A 24,249-nucleotide genomic window follows, 5' to 3' on the forward strand; every position below is an offset into this window, starting at 1 on the left:
CTCAGGACATGATATTCAACATAAACTGTTTTTACCTCCGGAGCCAAAAGTCTAATCTAGTGTATATGGCATATTTAAACCTTTTAAAAACACATTACTGCAGCTTGGATGTGGAATACTTGGTCTAAGAACATGTATTGTGAGTAGTTTGGAGATGTCCAAGCCTTTTGCAATTAGCAGTCAGAAGTAACAAATAAACCCTCAAGACCAGCTTTGCATTGTTAAAAACCTTATCAGATCAGTGAAGCAGCAACTTCAGACTCATATATCTGAAGTTCCACATAATGTTACAAGCTCCTGCTTTAGGGAGGTTTGCTCCTGTTTTCTGAGTGGAGAAACCACTTTTCAGAAATCCATTCCTTCTGCTTTGGAATGTCCCCAGCTAGTTCTCAGGCAGGTTAAAGTACTGATGTCTAGAAGTCTCCAAGCCACTTCCAGAATGTACATCTTCACCATTCTATAAAAATATTTCCTATTGACTTGAAAAATGAGATGCTGTGGGTTGTAGTTAACATAAGATAAAAATTTTACTGGGTGGTTTGATATGGATCTCTGAGCTAAAATGGCAAGACCTTAGTGACGGAAACAGGACTTGGAAACCTCAACTGTAGTGTTTGTGTTATCAGAAAGCATGCATTCTGTAAATATCAAAGATTGACACATGATGAGATGGACAAAAGAGAACTAATGGATGTGTTGATAACTTTTGCGTGGTTGCATTATGTGAATGCTGATGGACGATAGAGATTGAATTCCTGTGGCAACTGATTGTAGTAATCCTAATTTTCTCTTTAATCAATTAATGATAGGTGGAATTCTTTTTCAAAAAGACTGAAATGTAAAACTGAACAATTATCTTGTGTTTACTTGTGAAGCAAACACAAATGTACTGCATCGTTGTATTTGTTAAAGCTGCATGAGCAGTGACAGCAAAGGCAAATAGAACTGAGTGTAAAGCTGTTCTATAGCTTGATTGTGGAGAGTGATTAAGCCCAGCAACAGAACTCCAAGCATCTGAACAGGTATTGGGCTCTGAATACTTAAGAGCTCTGTTTAACTTGCTGATTATTGGGCTGCTTTAGGGCAGTTCTCTATTAGTATATCCTGGATGAGTTTTTCTGAACTTGAATTTGCACATATTCCAACAGCTGAAGATGAAAAATGTGGAGCAACCCATGCCACATACTGAGGATGCATTTTGATTTGTTTTTGCTAGGCCAGCCAGCTTTGGTGTGATCTGATGAGCTACTCTCTGACCTTTCTCAAATGGAACCAGTTGTTCTGGTGGGGAATTTATCTTACAGGGAGTTTTAAGCACAGTGAATGGAACTGAAGTTGAGAGAGGGAGAAGAAAGGTTGGACAACAGGTACTGAGGGTGTGGACTGGTGTGTTTGCAGTAGAAGTTTGACTTCTGAAGATGATTTGCAGTGTGAGCTGATGAGATTTGTGGAGGGAGCCTGTACATGCAGTTGTGTGCTGTATGAACTGGAAGATGGTGGGAATTAGCTGAGAGAGAGAGATGGGAGGGCAGATGGCTTGAACAATGCACACACAATGTTGCGGGGATGTGCCTGTGTGGGTGGCAGTTTGGAGAGGGGAAAAAAATGTGACTTGTAAAGATCAGCTGTAGAGTGATGGACAGGTTCCTCATCATTTGACCTTGACATGTCACTGAACTGAAGACTCAGTAATTAAACTTCTACTTTCTTTTTATTGTGTCAGTTGCTTGGGTGCAGAACCAGTTTTGGCTTTACTATAGTATTTATGTAAACTTTCCAAGGAAGCTTTATAATACAAGTTGCATTAGACAAAAATACATGGTATGCAGTGTAGACTGCCATGTAGTTTAAACTGTCTCTTTATGTACCCCATTAAATTATATAAGAGGTTTTCTTTTTTAATTTTTTAGTGTTAAATCTAGTTATGTGAAAGCAATTTCAAACAGCAATTTTGTCATAGTAACAAGACTGTTAAAGGTGAACTGGGACTTACAGTGGGAAACTAAAGGTGGGAGCTTACAGGAGGGAAACTTCAAAAGCTGCAATGTTCTGTAAAGAATATCCACTTTGCTACTGAAGGACATCAAATTTAGTTTCTATCAAGGACAACTGGAAAAAAACCAGTTTCTTTGAAGCTTTTAACACAAGATGGCAAAGTAATTCTGAACCGTTAGGAAAGAAGGCAGGTGGCAGTCTTTGTAATGTGTTGTCTTAAAATTGAGTAGTTAACTAGTGATTATGTATTACGTTGAATGTAAACATGTGCATTATCTTCTATGCTGCTTTCAGTTTTTGCTTAAAAAGAGATGTGAAAGTAACAGTTGAAGAACATTGGAACTCCCGGCTCCCTCCTGTTTCTGTCACACAGTTCTTGGCTTCTCCCTCTACCCTCCCGCCTTTGCTGTCTGTGAAGCTTTTAGCTTGTATCTTGTGGATGCCAGCAGTTCTCAATAAAATACTGCAAAAGACTGTATGTCAAGTTAGTTCTAATCTAAACTGTTATCTGCAAACTGAAATTGCCTGAATTATCTGCAAGGCTTGAAAATGTTCCTAATCTAGTTCTTACAGGACATGAAATGCATTCCACATCTCAACTATGTTCATTTAATCCTGCTGCCGAACTAGTAATTCGAGCAAATAACTAAAACATTTGGTGCTTAGGCAAATGAGAACAAGGCATTTAATCAATGAATCATTATAGATGAAAAGAAACTTGTTATACACTGAAGTTTTCTCATTTGACAGCACTCAGTAATGGAGTGCTGTGACTTTGTCACCTCTTAGTGTTTAGCCTAACAGTATTTAATTGAAACTTTGCAATATGAAAACTGCTTGAGTAAAGGCTACAGATCTACACCTGAGTTTATATGAAGTTACACTAATCTTGATTGCTGCTTTCTTGGTTATGTCTGGTTCAGTAAACCTTTTATTTCAGACACCACTGAAGCTGCTACCTGCATTTTTACCATTTCCCGCAGTGGCAGAAGTTTGTGTATAAATTATCAGTTGTTTTCTTTAGGCTGTAGATCAGTAGGACAGTGTTTTTGAAGACACTGCTAGTGGTGGTTTGAAGTTTAAAATGCCTCTTTGGAAAGCCAGAGTGCTTTCGGAAATGGGTTTCTTGAACCTCTAGTAGTTGTTTCGCAGGTTCTGTTTTCTAAAGAAGCAAAGTGACTTTTACTAATTTTTTCTTACAGCTACATGTGTCAATACTTTTTTTAGATGAAAGGTAGCTTTGCTTGCATTTGGAAATACTAAAAAATGGGGGTTTACATAGTGTATCCTTAGTACATGCAATAGCTGTTCTGCCTTTTGGCAACAGATTACACTGAATCATTCTTGCTGCTTCACATTTTAGAAGCATCTGTATATGAATTCCATTTGAAGGATGGCATTAACCAAGTGTCAAGTGTCACTAATAAGTGTCAAACATGACTCGGAATGTTAGTCATGAATATGAACAAAATTCCTGGACTGGAGCAATTCACCCATGTTTAAAAAATATATAATCAAAATGTAGCATAGCATTATATGTTGCAGTATTTAGGTCATGATGAAACTTTTATAATGTATATGAACAGCTTGCCTTCTGGTTTTCCTCTTAAAAACAAGAGACAGGATTTAAAAATGAATGAGTGTATGGAAAGTGGAAAACATAGGGCTCAGTTGAATGCTAATGGAATGTCTTTGTTTCCTTGCTTTGTGCTTAACATTGTAACTCTTGCATACAATGTGTGTAGTGTTATTCAAAGAAATCAACAATAAAAATAGAAGTCTAGTTGGAAGGGGCTATTACTATGAACCTTTTCTTTTGGTTGCTGAGATCTACTGTTTATTCCACAGATACATAAAATTGGGAAGAAACTATAGTAGCACTGAGTCATTGTGTATTGCAAACTCTTCCTTATGCAGTGCATCTCTATTGCAAATGGAAGAAAAGGAAATTCTGGATAGCTGCAGTTTGCAAGTTGGGTAACAGATGAAGTACATGGCCTCCACTGCCAGCTCCTAAGGTGTGATACAGGGAGTACTTCAAAATGGGTTCTGTCTGTGTGTTTTCTTGGTAGAGGTGGTGTTGGTATCTCCCATCCTGCCAGAGAGGAGGGACTTACTTGGGCCATGCAACTCAAGTAATGTAAACAGTTCCTGATCTTGGACAGTAACCTGCCCTCTGACTTGGGAACCATGCCTCAGGACAGATTGAGGACTTTACCTTAATAAAGTGTGATTTCAAGTTATCCTTTCCCTATATTTTTACCCTTCAGGGGGAAGCATATGTTCCTTTCTGATACCTCAAAATACGTGTGTCTTCTCAGTCAATGATGAACTTTCTCAGCTGTCAAGGATAGTCTATTAACCTTTTGTGTGAGGAGGGGTAATTTCACAAGTACTTCTGCATACAGGAGGCCTCTGTGCATGCTGTCCTGATGCTCTACTCTCCCTTCTCGTGGTTTGTAAGAGGAAAAGCCAGCATAGCTGGAGGGTTGGCTTTGTAGATGGCATGTGGAATAGGGGACACCCCACTGTGAGAAAATATTTTTCTGTCTTGATTAGCCTGGGCTGCATGACCTCGTAAGAGATGGCAAAAGGAGCATTTCAGTGTTTGTGGGGCTTTTTGAGAAATGAGGTATTGGACAGGCTTTAGAAACTTGACTCCAACAAATCACAGTAGTGTTATTTTTCCTACTGAATGAATTGTTTCTTGGCATGTAAATTTATTATCGTTAAGTATTTTTCAAATACTTTATCTCCTCCGTATGATTGAGAATTTTTAAAATCTTATGCAGATCAAGTACTTTGGCTGCTCAATCAGACCTTCTTGATTACAGATTCTTCCAAACACAGGTTGTATCTTTTGTTCCTGTCCTTTTCCCCCATCTTTTCATGGCCTAAAGCAGATGTCTTGTTCTTTTGCTTTACAGGCTCCAGATAAAAGGAAAGCATTAGAAGAGACCAAAGCCTACACAACTCAGTCTCTAGCCAGTGTTGCTTATCAGATCAATGCACTGGCCAACAATGTATTACAACTGCTGGACATCCAAGCGTCCCAGCTACGGAGGATGGAGTCCTCCATCAACCATATCTCTCAGGTAATCTCTTCTTTTTTAATAGAGGATTGACAGTGTTGGAGGAGGCATTATTGTGTCTCTTATTATTGAGTTGGATAGTTTGACTTCTTTATTGTGATAGAAAATGGTAAGGCTTTTTTCTTTCTAATATTTATGAAACATGCTTTGTGATTAAGGTCATGACTAAAATAAAATAGTTCCTGTATCAAGAATGCTGGAATTATGTCTGATTTAAAGCCGGAATTAATTACTAAGATTTCAAGATCTGAAGCTGCAGTTGAGGGAGGGGTAGATAGAAGGGTTTTGTTTCTGAAGGAAATGCAGTTCGAAGTGCCATATGGGAGGTGGTATTTTATTTAACACAAGCAGTGAGTTCATTTGTTTTCATAGCCTTGCAGGATATATTTCATGTGCTGTGTGGAAGGGGAGAGGGGTTCACATGCTGCCACTACCTGTTCAAGCCAAATTCCTTCCCAGCTGAGGCAGTTGAATGAGTGAGCTGACCTGACTTGTACTGGGACTGCAGTATTATTGGAGTTGCTGCAGTGAGGACGTGGATATAGATGGCAGCCTGTATTTCCTTGGCTGAAGCTTCACCCTGGCTGCCTGCTTCTGGGGGGGGGAAGCATTGCTGCTGCTGCCTGCCTTGTACCTGATCATTGGCCTGATTGTATGCTAACTCAGCCAAAAATGTCTGTTGTGTTTCATCTGGAAGTGGCTTGTTGCATAACCAGGTGTGTGCCATATTAGTGGCAGTGAAGGCAGGGAGAGGACTCAGTTATTTCACCCTTACATTGCTGTTCTGAAATGGGCTTGAGGGGGTTATTGAAAGCCTGGTATCCACCCTGTCATGCTCTTACTGAAATTCAGTTGGATCTTCACTGGACTGTGTCCTATGTCTCTCTGAGATGTTTCGTAAACAAATAGCAGAGGATGCAACTTAAAACATTCTTCAGTGCAGCCAGTGAATTTAAAACCTTAGTTGGTCAACCAGCATCCTGTTGGTGATACACCTTAGACCAAATACTTGAAAGAAAATGCTTCTTATGGTCTCTGCTGTCTCCCTCCCCAGCCCTGCTAACCTCTTACTGTTTTTTTAGAGTTGTGGTTTCTAAACATCTTTCTGTGAAATGGCAACAACAGTGGTTTTATCGAAAGCATGTCAGCAGGGAGAAGATTCCAGCGCATATGGAAGGGCCTTCGTAGTAACAAACCTATCAAAAAGGCATGTGAGATTAACATGTGCTGAGAACTAAACAGTGTTAAAAGCTGTGTGAAGTATTTTAGAAGTACTTGCCACTGAAACAGGAAAGTAGGAGGAAACGAAATGGCTGTAGATAAGTTTTTTGTTCTGTTAAGTATTCAGAGATGCTGGGTTTATGACTATGTCTTAAGAAATGACTGGATAAAGGACTGAATCTATAGACTTTCCCAAACATTGCCCTCTTATACTGAGCACATCTTTTCTTAAATGTTTGAGAGTTGCAGTGTGTGTGTGAAGCAATTATTGTTAAATTCTCATTGGCCCACTAATATGACTAGCCATGTAAAAAGCCAGAATGTTTGATACTCGCATAAAAGGTGTTAACCGTCTGTACTATTTGCTGCTTGGATTGAAGGCACTATGCTGAAAGCTATTGGAGTCACCTGATACATGGACTGTTTGCTAAAGACCGTGAACAATCAGCGCTTTGTAAAGCTTTTGAGGAGTGTTTAGCAAGGTCACTTGCTTGTAGTTTCTGTCCTGGTTGGTCTTGCCTGAAACTAATCCTTGCTTATAAATGAACCTCTGCAGACTAATTTTGTAGAATTAAACTGGATACAGATAATGAACACATATCAGCTCAGCTATTTGCTTTGAAGTGTTTCTGCTCAAATGCTTCAATTGCCTTTCTTGAATCGGCTGTGCAATTGCTGCGATAGACTGTTTTTAAATGCTTTGGGATCTCCCGAGTGTCCTTCCCTGTGCCTTTATCAATTGTGAATGTTTTCATGTTACTAAAGCATGGGGATGAACAAATTCTCAAAATGGCATTCTTTTCCATGAAAGAAGTATTGCCTAGAAACACAGATCTGGGGCATTGCCAGTCAATTACTCGATTCTGGGTTTTGCAAAAAAGAGCAGCTATCTGTGAAATAAGGTACAATTTGATAGCTCTTCTAAGGAAGAAAATCCTGTGGCTCTTCTCTCCACAGACCGTTTCTGTTCCCATACTGTTTTTCAGTTGACTATTCATGTTCTCCAGAATGATTCTAAGCTAAATCCCTGGATAACTAAGCCTGATTAGTAGCCTCTCCATATTTTTCCTAGCTGTGTATCTTCTTCACTGGAAAAAGCACTCATTAAAAGTTAGGTGATGGACTAGTGTGTTATATTGTTACTGGAGCCTAATTTTATGAATAGAAATTGTGCTTGGTTTTGTAGGAAAAAAATTATTTGGCTTTGGTATGTTGTTGAGCACAAACACAGAGGCTTCACATGAGTAATCGCAGTGGGGTGAGGGAGCACTTTGCTGAGCACACGGAGGTAGTGAACAGCTCCGGGAATGGCTTTCACATGGCAGCCAGAACAAAAACCTGCCCAGCTGCATCTGTATTTTCTGCAGTTACAGTTGGCTTTCAGCTGTAATGTGTGGCTCTGGAGTGACCTGCCATGTGATCATTTACTAAACCCAATACAGGGAGGCTGTACACATAGAGCTCAGCTCTTTGGTTTAAATCCTTCATATTGACTTGGAGCATTGCCAGGCTGGCTTGACCTTTCCAAGCTGTTCTGATACGGCAGAGCAGAGACTTCGTCACTCTTCTGGAGAAGTTTGAAAACCCTTCTGGTATAAGGGATCCTACTTACCCCGTTAGGCAAGATTTGGGGCGGAAAAGATATTAAGTGTATACTTAGCACCAACACAAGCATCAGGACTTCACTAATGGCATTAATTTAACAAAATTAATGCCATTAAATTCTTCCTACAAGAAGGGCTGAATGCAGGATCCAGGGATCTACAAGCCTGTCAGCCTGACCTAGGTGCCAGGGAAGGTCATGGAACACATCATCTTGAGTGCTGTCATGTGACACATGAAACCAGGGGATCAAGCCTAGCCAGGATGGATTTGTGAAAGGCAAGTCCTGCTTGACCAACCTGATCCCCTTCCATGACAAGGAGACCCACTTAGTGGATGAGAGAGAGGCTGCGGATGTGTCTACCTGGACCTTAGTAAAGCCTTTGACACCATTTCCCATGGCATCTCCTGGAGAAACTGGCTGCCCATGTCTTGGACTGGTGTGCTCTTGGCTGGGTAGAAAACTGTCAAGATGGCCGGGCCCAGGGAGTGTTGGTGAATGGAATGACATCCAGCTGGTCACTGGTCACCAGTGGTGTTCCCCCGGGCTTGGTATTGGGGCCAGTCCTGTTTAGGATCTTTATCAATGATATGGATGAGGGGATTAAGGGCACCCTCAGTCAGTTTGCAGAGACAGCAAGTGGGGTGGGAGTATTGATCTGCTGGAGGGCAGGAAGGCTCTGCAGGGGGATCTGGACAGGCTAGATGGATTGGAAGAGGCCAGAGGTTCAACAGGACAAAGTGCCAGGCACTGCAGTTGGACTACAATAACCCCATGTAGCATTCCAGGCTTGGAGAAGTATCTGGAAAGCTGCCAGCAGGAAAGGACCTGGGGGTGTTGGTCAACAGAAGCTGAGCCTGACCCACCATGTGCCCAGGTAGCCAGACCACCAGTGCCATCCTGGCCTGTGTCAGAAACAGTGTGGCCAGCAGGACTGGGGAAGAGATTGTCCCCCTGTAGTCAGCACTGTTTCTTGGTTGTAGTCAGATCTTTCTCTCCTTTTCTTGGAAATGACACTTGGCTTAAACATGTACTTTAAAATAAATTTTTTTGCTGCTTCGTTTCCACAAAGTTCAAGAGAATGAAGATGGGACAGCTAGAGATTTCTCAGAGGGGAGAGGTTGACAGGGACATCCTTGTTTACTGTGTCAAAACTGAAAACTGAAAAAACAGATCAGTTCTCATGTTTGTCAGAGACACAGCACTGGGTGTAGCAACTATTCCTTTTTTTTCCCCCTCTACATTAACAGTTTTTAAATAGCTCAGTATTTAAATCCAAGCATGAAGAAAGCAGTAGTCTCCTTTTTAAGAAATGATAATTTTCACCAGGAAACACTGTCCCCCTTAAACATTCAGTATGAAGGTTTTCTTTTGCATCTGAAGCTCTCCTCTAATGCGAAATAGGGACTATTGCAAAATAGTGTGTTCTGAAAACAACACTCTCAGCAAAGAAAAAGAGATACATGTGCATTTTTCGTTACCATTTAAAGTTATAAGCTAGCTTTTAGAACTAAAAAAAATAATTTAAAAATTCCCCAGAATTAGTTCAGAAGAATCTTGCCTGTTATCATCCATGTCTAATTAATTGCATGTGTAATTCAAGTGCCATATGCAAGCAGAAAGCCAAATGCCTTGTGTTGCTATGGCGTGGTTGTGTAGGTAAAGTCCAAGCAACAGCGCAGATATGCAGATGTCTTTCTGCAGATGTAGGCTTTCTGAATCTCACAGCTGTAGCCTGTGTTCAATCATGCATAGACAATCCCAAATATGAAGGCTTTTCCATTGGGTTAGCTACCAGTCAGGACTGATGTGGATTAGGTTTCAGAGAAGCCCTGCTGAACATGTTCTGGGACTGTAAGGGGTGAACTCCTAAGTAGCAAGTTGGTGTTTGACAGGGAAGAGGAGCACAAGAGCTGTTAGATGCTCAGCCCATCTCTGATGTTTGAAGAGGCAAAAGGCAGCACAGGTACAGTGGGGACTCTTTATGACTGAGTTTTTGTGGGAAGGAGCTTTCGGCGTGTGTGTTTACTTTGGATTAATGTGATACTGCGTTTAGGGATTGTGGTTCATGATCACAACACAGTTTAATTTCGTGTTTGAAAGCCAAGAAGTAGAAAGAGGGTAGAAAATGTGACAAATCTGCTGATGAATGTGGGTGGTCATGCCTAGAAACGAACAATTATGTGAAGTGTACTTCAGTACAGCTATGGATGGAAGCAAAAGACCTTTCCAGATCCTCTTAATGGTGACTGTGCTTCCGAAGTACAGCTGTCCAGGTACTTCTACTCTGAAGTTGCCTCTTTAAAAAGAAGTAAATGCTTAGTACATGGGAGTCTTATTGAATCAGCAAAAACATTGGGAAACTGGGCAAGGTGCAAGGTCCTACACCCTATGGTAGGGCCCAAAGTGCATTTGTATGCACTGAGAGGTGACTGTGTGAGTAGCCATGGGCTGGAAAGAAGCTGGTGTGCTGAGCATGAGCCAGCACCACAAGGCTTTCTGAATAAGTGAAGCAGTCTGGTGGGGCTGCCTTGGGAAGATTGTGGCGGCAGATAAAAGGCAGTGATGCAATTTCAATTGGAGTGCTGGGTCTGTGGTGGTCTTTTTTTTTTTTTTTTTTTTTTTTTTTTGTCACCTCTGCCTTGTTCGAGAGTCATTTAGGGCAACTGGAGATAGTCCAGCAGAGAGAGGGATGCAGAGATGATCAGTGCATGGAGCATGCAGCCTACAAGGAGAGGTTGAAGGAGTTGTGCTTGTTTGGTCTGACAAAGCAAAGCAGTGATGCTATGGTAGCCTGCTAGTATTTAAGTCTGTTTCTGTCTCTGCAGTTAGTCTTTGGCTTGGTAGTGACAGTGTAATGTTAAACAGCTAGCCACAAGCTGCAGCTTGGCGGATTAGTACATGGAGTTGGGAAAAGCCGTTTTATTTTGGAGTGTTTTGCACCACTGGATCTCTGCCATGACTCTTTTTGGTCTTACATTGCAGTCGCTGGATGTATCCTAAAAGCTGACTTTGTATCCTTGAAAGGCACATCATAAGTTATAGGAACTAATTGGTGGGGGGGGGGAGATAATTACAAAGTCAGGGGAGAAACTGCCATCACATATCTACAAATCTTGTAAGCTCCACTTCCATCCAAACTTTCCTTTCCACACATCCAAAAGTGTGTGGAGAGACCAAAAGTATCAGTAGGAACTAGTGCATCATGTGATGTTGTATATGTTAGAAAAATAATGTCTTCTGTCTGGTTCTCTTGGATTGCCCTTGCCTGTCAGCAGCCACAACTACTCTAAATATGGCAAGAAACTTGCACCTTTTGTTCAGATTAACCTTGCCTTGGGTGATGTTCCCTCTCCTGATAAAGTGCCGACAGTTATCTCTGTGGCCTTTGCTTCAAATCCTGTTCTTCCTGTTCTCTTCCTGATAGAGGCCGAGGCTCCAAGAAGTTGTACTATGTGTGCTCTGTTTATGTCTGCTTATGAAAATTGTTGTCAACTTTGTGCATATCAGCTTCTACATGATATATATAAATTGCTCAGAAAGTAGTGTAATGTGTAAGAGTTGCCTTGTCAGCCATTCAGTAATTTCCTTCATGTCCACAAATGAATACACATAGGATGTCTGTAATTCCTGTGCAGTTCAGCTGATGCAGTCAAAAAAAAAAAAAAACCCAGCACATTACCAACAAAAAAATCAAAGCACTGCCCCCATCCATGATACTTAGATTATGTACACCTATGAGAGAGCAACCACAGTGTCAGCCTTTCTGTGATGGGGGAAGAGCAATTGCTTTGCTGAAGAAGAAACTGAACCAGAAACTCTTGTTTCACACTTTCCCCCCACCCTCCACTGTGGAATGCAAGGTTTTGAACATATTTTTGGGGCATAGGGAAAGTTGCTAACTTCAATAGCTATTGACTGTCATTAATTCCTTCATATGCTTATTCCCATTCCACCATCTGCTAGAAGGACAGTCTGAATGCATACTTTTCAATGTGTTTTAGACCATTAAAGCCTTCTTTCTGCTCAATGGTTATTTGGCTGTAAGCTGTAGATACCTCATTAAATACTAAATTAAGAGGCCTGATGCAGCCTCTTGTTTTCTGAAATCAAAGCCAAAAATCCCAGGACTGTGAACACGACTCTGAAAGGCCTTTTTGACAATTTTGTGTAACAAAGGAGTCATCAGTGTTTGTGCAGTCTTTTTAATGAAAACTCTCATATCTGGAAGATATACTGCATAGATGAAATGCGTCACTATAACCTGATGTAAAGTCACATATTGGACTTTCCAAGGAGTCTTGTTTTTATTTTTTCTTCAGATGCATCTGATTAGCTTGCTGCCTGAAATTGATTTTCCTTCTATTTCAAGTCTTAGTAAACTAGCAGTCTTCATATGTGAATAGTTCCTGGTTTACACTGAATTAAAGTTTTATCTCTGTCGATGCTTTTATTGAATAAATGCAGTGTACGAGGTGATAAGAGCATTGTGCCTAATAAAACAGCAGGTAACCAGCTACCAAAGCGTTTAGTCAGTTGCTGTACCTGTGCCATCCAGTGCAGCTATTTGGGATGTTGGTTTTTGCAGTAGCTGGGTAGTGGTGTGCTTGAGCTGATTCTTTTTGGGGAAATGGAGGGGAAAAACAAGTACAAGAAACTTAGTGTGGAGCAGATGAGTGCAGCATTCATTGTACAGCATCATTGAAGCTTCCACTCAAGCACGAGAACATGTCCTGCTGGGTACTTGTGGCTGGACTTCTTGTGCCATTCAAATAGGAATTGCTTAGTGCTTTCTGCTGGCTGATTTTACTGGGGGCACATAAGTGCTCAGTTAACTTTGATCTGCAGGTGGAAAACCAAGTAATGATTCCCATGAGTGTTTATAAGCCAGTAATAACACTACCACTTTTTATGCTGCTGCTGGTTTGACTTTATTCTCTTTATTAGGAGCCTTTTGGGACCCATTGATATGTGTTATGCATGTCTTGTAAAAGTCCCCTTACATGTCATATATATGCAGAAAACACTTTATTAGTCCATGGGAGGTCTGTGAATGACTTGGTAGCTGCTCTTCTAAAGCTGGGACAACTTCTGTTGTTTTACTGTAACTTTGAAAAAGTGTGTATGAAGTGTGAAAATCTATCCAACTATGCTAATCTTACTAAACACTTGTTATGTGGCTCCTGAGCCCTGGTGGGTACCCTTTCCCTTCCCTAATATCATCTGGGATGGTATCATTTCTGCATCACTAGGGCAGTCCTCACAGATCACAAAGTAAAGTTTCCCTTCACTGTACAGGAAAAAAATGTGAAATTGTGTTGGGTGATATAATTTACAGCTGAAGACCTAAATAGGTTACGCTGAACATTATTAATTTGGGACAACTTACCCTGGTGGAGATTATTATTGATTCTTCACTGACCCTGCTGCTAGTGCCATCACAGAGAGGGTGTTGTGCCAGTAGTGGAAATAAAACTGTAAATTTGTTTGTTTAAAACCTATACTGTAGGTAGGGTTTTTATTTTTTGAGAAAACTCAGAATGTGTTTTGAACTAGCACATTTTGAGTGACAACTAGGTAAGGCCATCATTTGCTATTTCAGTCATTCCCATTTGGAATGTTGACTGTGCATGTTGAAGTAACTGTCATAAAAGTATGTGTGCCTCTTTCTCAATTCCAAAAAATAGATTACTAAAGCTGTGATTTGCCTCTCTAATAAAAAATTCTGGTTCCAACAAATAGTTATATTATTTAATAATTTTGTCTAATATTGTGCATAATTCTATCTTATGGGCATAAAAATGTAAGCAATGTGTGACCACAGAATCACAGGTCTTGTATGTGGTTTGTTTCCTCTTTGAGAATCTGCTGAGTAGCTACGAGTTTTTAATGAATGTGTCCTTGTATGAGTGCTAATGTTTAGTAGTTTTCTGGCTTCACCTGTTCATGCCTGAAAGCATTTGCTTCTTGCCCTCGCACATTGTCCTAGGATGATTATTTACAATGGGTCCAATGGTACGATTCAGTGTGGTCTCACACCAAGACTGAAGCACGGCTTGCTATTTCTCTAACTGGCTTCTCTGTCCTTGCTTGCAAGAGAGAAATAATGTCAACCTGATCTTGTCATACTATCTCAAATTCCTCTGTGTGGCAAGAGCAGGAGCAACAAGGGTATGATTAAAAGCTATTAGGCTTCTAAATATAGAGTAAAAGCAAGTAGGATGGGGTCCTTAGAGTTGAAAGGGGTCATGATGAAAATAATAAAACATATCATTGCTTCAGGAAAAGTCAGTTGGGCCATCATTTGAAAATATAAAACCAAGGAAATTGAATAATAACTGAAAGGATTGATTTGAACGTAGGAAATTCTGCTTCCTTGTTGAACTCAGTGTCTTAGAAGATTTTTTTTTAAATTTTAAGTTAATATTTTTGAACTGTGTTCAAAACTAGGCTGTATAAGGTTGCAAGATAAGCCTTCAAACCACAAATCAACCTTTATCTGATTGGAAAGGAGATAAACGTCGTCTTTGGGAAGCTGATCCTTCTTTGTCCATTTATAGGATTTTCTTACGTGTGTTGTCAAGTCAAGTGTTGAGCAAGATGCAGTAATGGCCAGATGTACTACAGGACTAAAAACGATGAGTTCTACTGTGAATAAGGCTTGTCTCCTAAGCTAGGCTGAAAAAGGTGTTAATAGAAGTTTTTTTGAGCAATGTACATATTTTTTGCTCTTTAGTAGTTCATAGGTAGTGAGTGGTAAGCTAATAACATGCCAGCTTGTGTGGACTAGCAAATTGTTTATTCCTGTAAATGGTTCTTGAATTTCTTATAATTAAAACTTAAGTTTCTTTCTTTTTTTTTAATCTAGCTTGAAATTATGCAGTTGACCTGCATGTGTGTCTTGGCAGATTATGGCATCTCAGAGTGGAAGAATGGTAGAAATATTATGTTATCTCAGTACTTCATCTCAGGGCACTTTTTGCCTGCTGTGGTGATGAGTGAGATGCTGAAGTAATTGAGGACAATCTCCATTTGGGAAATGTAGAAAACTCCAAGTTGCAACAGAAGTGTTCTAACCTCATGTAATTATGAGTCATTAAGGTAAAGAAAGAAGTCCAGTCAAAAGGCCTGAAACAAATTAGATTTTCTCAACTATCTAATCTCTTACCTGTGTTGCTGTATTTTGATTTAGTTTCCTCATACACTCTAAATCTCATGTGAAGAGACAGCACTGATAGGGTTGTATCACCTGTAAGCTGATAGGAGCCAGGTCATCCTTTATTTTATTAGTTCCATTCTACATACTGAGGATGGCCAGCTTACTGCTTTCATATCCCTGGTTTAGCCTCATCCTGATGGGTAATTAAGCATATTTGGTTTTGTGTTGTGGATGGTGTTCAGACCTGTAGATGTGTCTGCTAGTGCCTTATTTTGATAGTAGCATGACAGCTGGCCACAGAAGTGCTGCATCTATTACCATTTTGAAGTGCCCATGATGTAGTGGTAGCGTTTTATGGTACTCTGGCATCCGAGTGCTAAAACTGGAGGAGAGAATTTCTGGCGGTGTTCGTGGTGCTTTGGTTAAAATAACAAGTTTTTCCCCTTTTCTGAGCTCAGGCTGTGGCATGTTAATAAATAATAAAAAGCTCAGGAAGTGGGGGATGGTTTCCATAAGCCCTCACTGAGCAAAATTCAAATTCAATCACTGGGGATTTTCCTGCTTTAAGCAGCAAATTCCTCCTGCAGTGCAGTGTGCCCCTAGGCTGGCATCAAGAGTATCAAGCTTCAGTCCCAGTTAGCTTGCTTCCTACATTTAGACCTCCAGACATGTGAGCAAAAGGAGAGTGAAGGGATCATGACTCCAGGTTACTGGCATCTTATTTTCAGCTCAACAACTTCAAGATTGCATTTCCTTTGGCTGCATTAATGTGTAGTCCTTCAGTCAATACAGAAATTTCTTCAGAGGTACTCTCTATTAGAGCTGGCAGAATTACTTGGACTACATATATCTAACATTTTTTAAAAAATTATTTGAAAAACTTTTAAAATACTGGTTTTTATGTGAAATGTTTGCCTAGAAGACGTTTGAGAGAATGCTGCTGACTAGTCATTACTGGATAATGATAGGTCACCTACTTTGAGAATATTGAAAAGCATCATCTAAGCAGCAGAAACTGATTTAAGAAAATGTGGAATGAATTTTTCCAAATGCATTTTTAGAAAGCAGAGGTTCTGCAAACAATTATGTGACTTAAGCAAACATCCTGGGAAAACAGATTGTGAGCAGTCTGCAGATCTTACTTGGATAACTTTCCTGTGTACTCTTCCCCTCCTGCCCATTTGCCAAGATTCCTTAGTCGTGGTAGTTCTTAAAACGAATGCGTAGTTGTTGTTTATATTATATGGTATACTTCTGGGAGTAAACGCACTCTGTATTGCTGAATGGATATACACAGTTTAAATCCAAGAAGTGCATTGACCTCCCCAGACTTTACCAAACCAGTGGGAGGAGGTAGTCTACAGAAGTTTGCACAGCTGTCTTTTTTGTAGCCTGTTAAACTGTGTTGTGATGCACCCCTTCATCTCTTGGGGAACTCAGCAGCACCTCTCTCCCTGATTGAGGTAACAGCATATCACTCCCCACCACTTTCCATATTGATCATCACCACTTTCCTGTGTACTCAGGTTTCTTGCAGGTGTTCAGTGACTCTTCAGTGTGTGTTTAGCTGTCCAGCACTGCACAGGTCAGTGTCCAGTCATGCACATGTCCATGGTGGTTGTTACTGTGGAGTGTTAGAGCTGCCTCTTGAAACTCTGTGGTGCTGTTCAGAGGCTTATAACCCACCATGGTGTTTGGAGCACCCTCATCATGGCACCAGTCTACCCTCCCTCAGTTAGCTTTAAACACTTCATTGGTCAGTATTTGTGTAGTGTATGTATAACTTCTGCCTAAGGTGGTAGTAAGAGATGGCCAGTCTTCTTTTTCCTGCCATTCTCTTGTGACAGACTGTGTTTTGTTCTCTGCCCCCTAGTCCTCTCCAATGGCTAATGCTCTGCTTCTCCCCAAGTGGCTAAAATCATATTTAATCATTGTGCTAATAACTGCACAGTGGAAATAGCCAATTTCTGAGCACATGATCAGTCTAATGAATTGACTGTAGCAATAGTAGGATAATACATTCAGCAGCAGGGACATAGTAGTGTGCCTGTGTCTCTGTGCCTATGCACGAGAGTTCTCTTCAAGACTTGTACTGTCTTTTAATCTGCCATCAGGCTGCAGTGTTTGTGTTCAGGTGCCCTTCTACAGGATGGAGTCAAGATCTTAGTTTTGGGTGTGTGCATGTACAAGCCTGAGATGTGGTCCTGGTGGAGGGGCTGAATGATGGCATAGATTCTTCTTGGGCCAGGCTCCCTCTGCCAGTGTGCCCTGCCTTAGTCAGAAGTAGTTTTGGCTGGATAAGGTTGTGGCTCAGTACTGGGTAGGTGCTGCTGGGACTTCTGAGGCCATCTGGATGTTACCAACAGATGTAACTGCAGTATTTCATATCAGTTGCGGCCAAGAGTTGGGAGACTAAGGGAAATCCATTTACAGAAACAATGTGCAACTTCCTGTTTGAGTTGTGTGTGGAAATAAAAATGGCAATGGAGAATTAAGAGCAGCCTTAGCAATTCCCCCTCTGCCTTGGCCCTTCCTTCTACCCTGTTAAACTGGTAAACGTCATACATGCTTGTGATTTGCTTGTCTGTCTTCTGGTTTTGCTTAATATATCCCAAATTGCAAGAAGTCTGTATGACTCAGTCCAAAATAGTAGCACAGTCTTAGGAAACATGTGAGGGATTTTTTGTCAACTCTCCTTTTTTGCCTGAGTATCTTAATAGGCATCTGCATGTGATGCTGTGGAAACTCAGTTTTTAGAAGAAGTTTGAGCTGAGGGAAGTTCATGATGCTTCTAAGCTTGTCCTCTGTTGATGTACCTTCTTGCTGAAGGGATTTTGAGAAAGGACAGGCTGCATCAAAAGACTGAACCATTTTGTCCTATATTTGTCTTTGAAAACAAAAGTGAGGAGCTTGGCAGATCCTAGTTGTTTCAGTATTCAAGGGACATGGAAGAACTCTTTGCTACAGTAATATGCAGGAGGTAGTAGAATGGGTAGTAAGTGAACTGTAGAGTGGAATATGTGTACTGAACACTTTTAGATTGGAATCTATAGTGGCTGAGGGTTCTTCCTGCCACCCTATTTTACTGATGGGCAGTGGGGACAAGAGGAAAGAGTTGCCATTGGTGGTTATCACTCCATTGGAGTAGCACCTCATAGTGTTGCAACGAAGTAGTGTGCTATAGCAGCTTGCCTACATTTTTATTAAAAAAATCTTTTAGAAGTCCAGACCTTCGGTAGTTCTTTTCTGAACAAAGTGGAATATTCAACCCTTGAACACTTAGGAACTGAGAAATAGACATTTCATGTAGGGTAAGCTGTGTTTGTGGCACTAATCCAAGAGGGTTTGTGGTGTAGATAGTGTGGCCTTCAGCCACATGATGGCTGTTTAATTAATACTCATGAGCTACTCCTGGTGCAGTGCTGACCTAGCTGAAAACCAGCACATCTCCCAATAGCTTGTATCACTGCCATCAAATGACACATGATCAAAGAGGGATAGAAGTAACATTGGGTGATTTGTAATCAAACTATGTCTGCAGGTGGCTAAAGGATACCCATCATCATTCCAGCATATGTTGTCCTTGTTTTATGTGTGAGGGAAACAGTCTCTCCTAGAACTACCAGCCTTAGACATCTCATAGACCCTGAATTCATGTGGAGAAGGGGAGTGCTTGGGAGAGGCATTTCTGTGTGTTTGTGTATTTATGTGTATATATGTGGGGTTTTTTTTTTTTTTTTTGGTTGGTTTTAGGTCATTTGGTGGTTGGGATTTTTTTGTTTTAAGAAAAGTGTGTGTCTGAAAATTAATTCAGACCACTTTCAAGTAAATACATGTGATAAATGAGAATAGCTTTTATGTGTGAGTTTTGTTATTCTTTAGCATAATAACTATTTTGAAATATACAATAAATCCATTGTCTCATCCATGTAACATAACTTTAATTATTGGAAAATATTTTATGTTTACTATTAGAGCTGATTAACTAAAGCACTGAAGAGGTGATAAATTAAGGTTAAGGTAATATTAGCTTACTTTCTCTTGGCATGGATTCTGTTCTGTGCTCTTCCCAATTTGGCTTGCCAGCTTACAACTAAATGTGAAGTACTGGGCTTTGGGGTTTTTGGTTTTTTTTGGTTTTTTTGTTTTGTTTTGTTCAGGCATAAGCATTCTGACTTGTACATTGTTACAGCTTTATCAGCACCTTACCTCAGTCAAACTTTCAGAAAATTCAGACTTGTTCTCTTGAGTTTATTTTTCATAGGCTTTTTTTAGATGGTTTCCTTTTCAGCCACCTGCAGTGCTCTTTGCAATTGCACATGTTCATCTCCTATGAAGTTGCTTTTTTTGGCACACAGAATGCTTTTCGTTTGACATACAGTTTTGTTCTACTCCCATGGTGGTTCTTTAGTGAGTCCAAACTACTGAAGAAGCCGTTTAATTTTTCCTTTCTGTTGTGCTTTCCTACAGTCAAAAAATCTATTTAGGTTTGTATGTTTTGTTTCATTCTAGACAAGTGCATTGCTTCCAGTATGGAAAAGAGGGACTCAGTCAGCTACTTTAAAAGGTTGGAACTCTTACATGGAAGCTTGCATAAGCATATTTAGTTTCTTTGTCTTCTGAATTGACTTACTCATGCATATCTTCAGGAATACCCAGAAAAAAAAAAATTTGAAGTAACTAAAATCTAATTTCACAGGCTGAAATACACTCATGCATACAGCTAGAATTTTGACTTTGCATAATCAAAGGCATTTATCTGCTTTTTAGAGCTGAATACAAATGTAACACGACTGCACATCCCAAATGTTGTTCTGTCAAAAATCCATCAGATTGTACTGTTGAAACTCTTCTCTTTTGAAGTGTCTTCCACTTTAAAGACTGGTTTTAATCAGCAACTGGTGTTAGTTAAACATTGAAATGTCTGTTCAGTTCACTGTGTAGAACACTAGAGGAGAGGGAATGTACCGTGGTAGTTCTCTTTTATTGGAATCCTGTCTTGGTGAAGGGAAGGTGGTGGGTTGGAGGAAGGGCTGAGTAGAAGAGCTGATATTGGGAAAGGTGTTTGTTGCACAGTGTGAAACTAAAGTTGCCAGTCATTTTGCCATGTGCTGTAGTTCTGATCTGGTGCAGAGCTGGGTTCGTACTTCCTGTCATGCAGTGCTTGTGAAAGGGTGGGGTGTGAGGTTCAGCCACAGCTGAATCTCCTGCTAATACTGGAAACTATATTCTAGAGTGATCAGGGATTTTGTGTCAGAGCAGGGAATAAAACTATGGAAGCTATTTCTCTCCCTTCCCCCACTCCTGACACTGGATGCTTGAAAAGACATGGACTTGTTTCTTCTCTGTATCTTCCCACAGAGATCTACATTAGTGATGCATTTTTTCTACCTGTTTATTATACTCAAGCTCTTGAAGAAGGTATTGAACTAGCAGTTGCATTTGAAAGAAAAAAAAGTTATCTAGAACACAAAAATTTGTTGTACTCCATATAAACATGTCTCACAGGTTATTGGAGGGCTCATGCTTTTTTTTTTAATGAATAATGTTCATAATGCACTTCTTATTGCAGTGTTTGTACATTTAGTTTGCTCAAGTGGTTAAAATTGGCAGTAGGTTTTGCCAAAGCACAGGAAGTATGATCTGTAACTCACTTGTGCATTTTCATTAGCAATTAAAAACATCAGTGTAAGGTGTTTGACAGAGAAATCTGGGCAAACTGTCACTGTGTTGCTGTGCTCAGAGCAGGTAGCTGTGGCAGTGCTGCCTGTACCTGTGCCCACCTATATTCTGTCTATTCCTGGTGCTGCTGCAGGTGCACAGCTCCAAGCCCAAGCAGCAAAGCTCCTTGCTTGGCATAGCACAGGAAGTCTGGCGGAGCCAGGAATAGAACTTCAATCTGCTGTTTTCCAGGCTCTTGCTTTTAGCCACAGACCCATCCCACCTCTTCACTCACTGACATCCTGGCAGACAGCCGCCTTCTGCGTGCAGGGCCAGCTGCTTCTGCAGCGCTGTCTGACCTCCATACTCCAGATGTTTGAAGTTCCATTTCCCCCATGCTTATGTGAACTTTAGCAAAGTGCTTCTGGCATTTCACCAATGCAGTGGGGAGGAGGCAGGACTGTTGCCTTGACTGTTTTCTTTCCATAACAAGGGCCTCTCTAAAGCTGCTAAAATCTCTTCCTCTGTAGGACTTAAACTCCATTTGCCTTCAGTTGCCATCTGCCAGTCTTACTTCCCACATTGCTCTCCTTGTTCCCAGAGATACTCTGTGGACCTCCCCTCCTTATGCTCTGTGTTGACATCAACTTCCTTTCAGTCGGGGAAAGTGGGGAGCAGGGGTGAGGCTGTGATGAGACTTCCTTTTGTCTCTCCAAAGATGTTTTTCATGCATAGACCCTAATTCTGTGAGGTGGCATTTCACAGGTGAGACCTACTGGCTTTTGTCAGCTGCCCCATTTTGTCTGATCAGCCTCTTGCATGAAAGTGCTTGAAGGAGCCATTTAAGAGAATAATGTGAGAAGCTTCTTTCCTCCAATGCTGTCTGAGGGATGAATATGAATCCTCCATAGCAGTCCTCCCATTTCCACTTGGCACCAGGAAGGAAAAATCAGGCATGAACCCAAGTCTGGCTCTTGGACGAGTGGGCTGGTTTCTTTGCTCTGATTCTTGTCCTAGAATGTCATGTACCCGCTCCCAGCCCCTCTGGTCTGTCCTTGCCTCGTGTCCCCTTTCTGCTCAGCTTCTCCAGCAGAATGCGTGACTAGATTTGACAAGAGGGTACTCTGAAAAGCATCTATAGAAATAATCCTTTAGCTGAGCAGGCCTCTCTTTTTGCTGTGCAATTGTGTAGGTGTATGTGTCACTCCACAAGTTGTGTTTTGGAAATTGGGGTCCAGTTGGGGTCCAGTTCTTAGTGAATCCTAGTCTTCCCTTTGGAAGAAAGGTTAAAGGTGAGGCTATTTGTCTATGGCTAGTAATCTTTAAGCCTATTTCTCTAGCTTTTGTTTTCAGTTTCTTGATTTTAATGAGGCTTTTTTCTTTTATAAACACTTGCAAGCACATGTTCTGTCAGTCAGGAATAATTTTTTTTGTTAAGTATGTCTTGAAATGAATACAGCTTAAACTTGCTGTGAAACTGTGTGCATTATGGTTTTACATTCTGTGCTTTTGAATTCTAAAAACATACAGGAAGCAAACAGTTCTGAGTAAATGGGATGTCTATGGTATACTTCATTCCTTGACCATTTATCCCCTCCAACTGTCCTGATATCCCAGAAAAAAAAAAAACCTCTATGTGAACATTGCTGAAATGTGGTTTGCTTTACGCTGATGGCAATTGCTAGGAGAATCTGAGAAAAACTGCTAGTGTATATAAAGAAAGATTTAAATTCTAAATCAGGGGCTAGCTCCATAGGATTAAACTGACATATAATCTGTGTTCAGACATAATTGAAGAAACAGTGATAAACTGTCAAAATAAGGCCCACAATCAACACTTTTTAAACCCTCCTCTCCATTGGATGATATTAGTAAAATGCATTGTTAGCATTATGATTTTATTTTTTATATATATTTACATTTTATGCATAGAAATGTATTTTGTAAGTGTACATTTACATATGAGTTGCTTCTGAAAGTGGGACTTAGTACTTGTCTCATTATTTTTCTTTTGATCTCCCTAGTGCCTTCCCCCCCTCTTCTGGTGACAAACATTTTATATGGACTGTGAAAGCTGCTGTATGTATCTGTGTTGATGGCCTTAGTTCATTGTGTTAATCTGTAAAAGCTCTTGAATGTGAGCCCTCTGTGCAGGAAAAGGAAGGTGACAGATTACATGAGATATGGCTTATCTGGCTCCTCTAGCCTTTTACCTTAAGAGGCCTGGATTTACCAGGACTTGGGAAGATGAAGCGTTCTGGAGAGCCTGTCCTACTATTGTCACTTGTCTGTATACTGAAGAGAATGTGTGAGAAACTTCTATCTATAAATCTACCAGAAAACATTGCTGGGTTTCCAGCTCTGGAAATACAACTCTTAAACCTATTTCAGTTGCCTCCTACATTGCCAGCATCACATACAGAGCAAACACACAAGGTGAAACTCGAATGTCCAAATGCTTCAGAGTGATAGGAAACCTTATTTTCATGTTGCAGGTTCAAAAGGCATGGCAGGATATTCTGAGGATTCTCAAATGACTTTAGACAGTGGTATTCGGTCAGCTATTAGCCTTAGTGAAAATTGGATTGAAGGATTGTTTATGTGAAATAAAAGTGTCTTGAAATCCTTATATTCTTAAAGGAATTTGGGGAACTGAAAAAAGACATCTCCCTTTTTCTTTTCCTCTAGTAACTGTTCCTTGTTGCTAGTACTGGGTTTCTTCTGTGGATTGACTGATAAATTGACTGTGCTTTAGCAGACTTGATTCTGGTTACTGTCCAAGAGGCTGAAAATGTCTTGAAATCATCTCTTGAAGAGGGGAATAGTAAGAAAGGCCTTTCCCTTTTTTGTTGTGAAAGATAACCAATAGAAAGCTTCTAGTATGGTACCTTCTTATGAAATTCGTTCAAAGCTAACTAGGGACTTGAATTTCACACAATTGATGGCTAACTGGGCGTGATAAAAGAGTGCATCAGTCTTCTACCTTAGAGACAGGATTGACTCCACCAGTCCCTGATAATAGGGCAGTACTTCAGTGGAAGTTTCTTTCAGCTTTTTTATATGCTTCTCATACGTTGCTTAACTGAACCAGATGTCTGTGCTGAAGAACTGGGAAGAGGCAAATGCTCAACCAAACTGGCCAGAGTTGGTATGGTCACAGCTGGCGTATTCAAACAGTTTCTACTCTATGGAATTGACAGTTATGATTCCCAACACCAGTACAGCCTCATACTTTGGAGGAGATCCCCATGGAATAAATGTGTGTGCACAGCGATAAACAAGGGTCACCGATGCCAGTTGCGCTGATGCTCTGCTCTCTGTGTCTCCCCTGAGGCCAGGCCTATGAGGCCAGACCTGCTTAGTGCTTGGACTCTCCTGGACTAGAGATGGAAGTAAACTATTTTATTTCTGTAGGTAAATTTCTTGAGTTTCTTGAACAGTATCTTGGTGGCAATCAGACAATATGTAATATATGTGATAGTTTCAAGTCAAATACTCGAGTTACTAGCACTTCCATC

At 40.6% G+C, this 24,249-nt stretch overlaps 1 protein-coding gene across 12 annotated transcripts in view; it reads left to right on the forward strand.

The window, feature by feature from the left end:
* The window catches only part of ABI1 (abl interactor 1), a 78,221-nt gene that overhangs the window by 17,886 nt on the left and 36,086 nt on the right, over positions 1 to 24,249 (forward strand). For all 12 annotated transcript variants that reach the window (XM_048294560.1, XM_048294571.1, XM_048294493.1 and 9 more), the window contains exon 2: positions 4,923 to 5,090. In XM_048294560.1, coding sequence (XP_048150517.1) covers positions 4,923 to 5,090 — 168 coding nt within the window. The remainder of the gene's footprint in view (positions 1 to 4,922; positions 5,091 to 24,249) is intronic.

The sequence above is a fragment of the Corvus hawaiiensis genome, chromosome 1 (genome assembly GCF_020740725.1).
Source record: "Corvus hawaiiensis isolate bCorHaw1 chromosome 1, bCorHaw1.pri.cur, whole genome shotgun sequence".
Classification (NCBI taxonomy): Eukaryota; Metazoa; Chordata; class Aves; order Passeriformes; family Corvidae; genus Corvus; species Corvus hawaiiensis.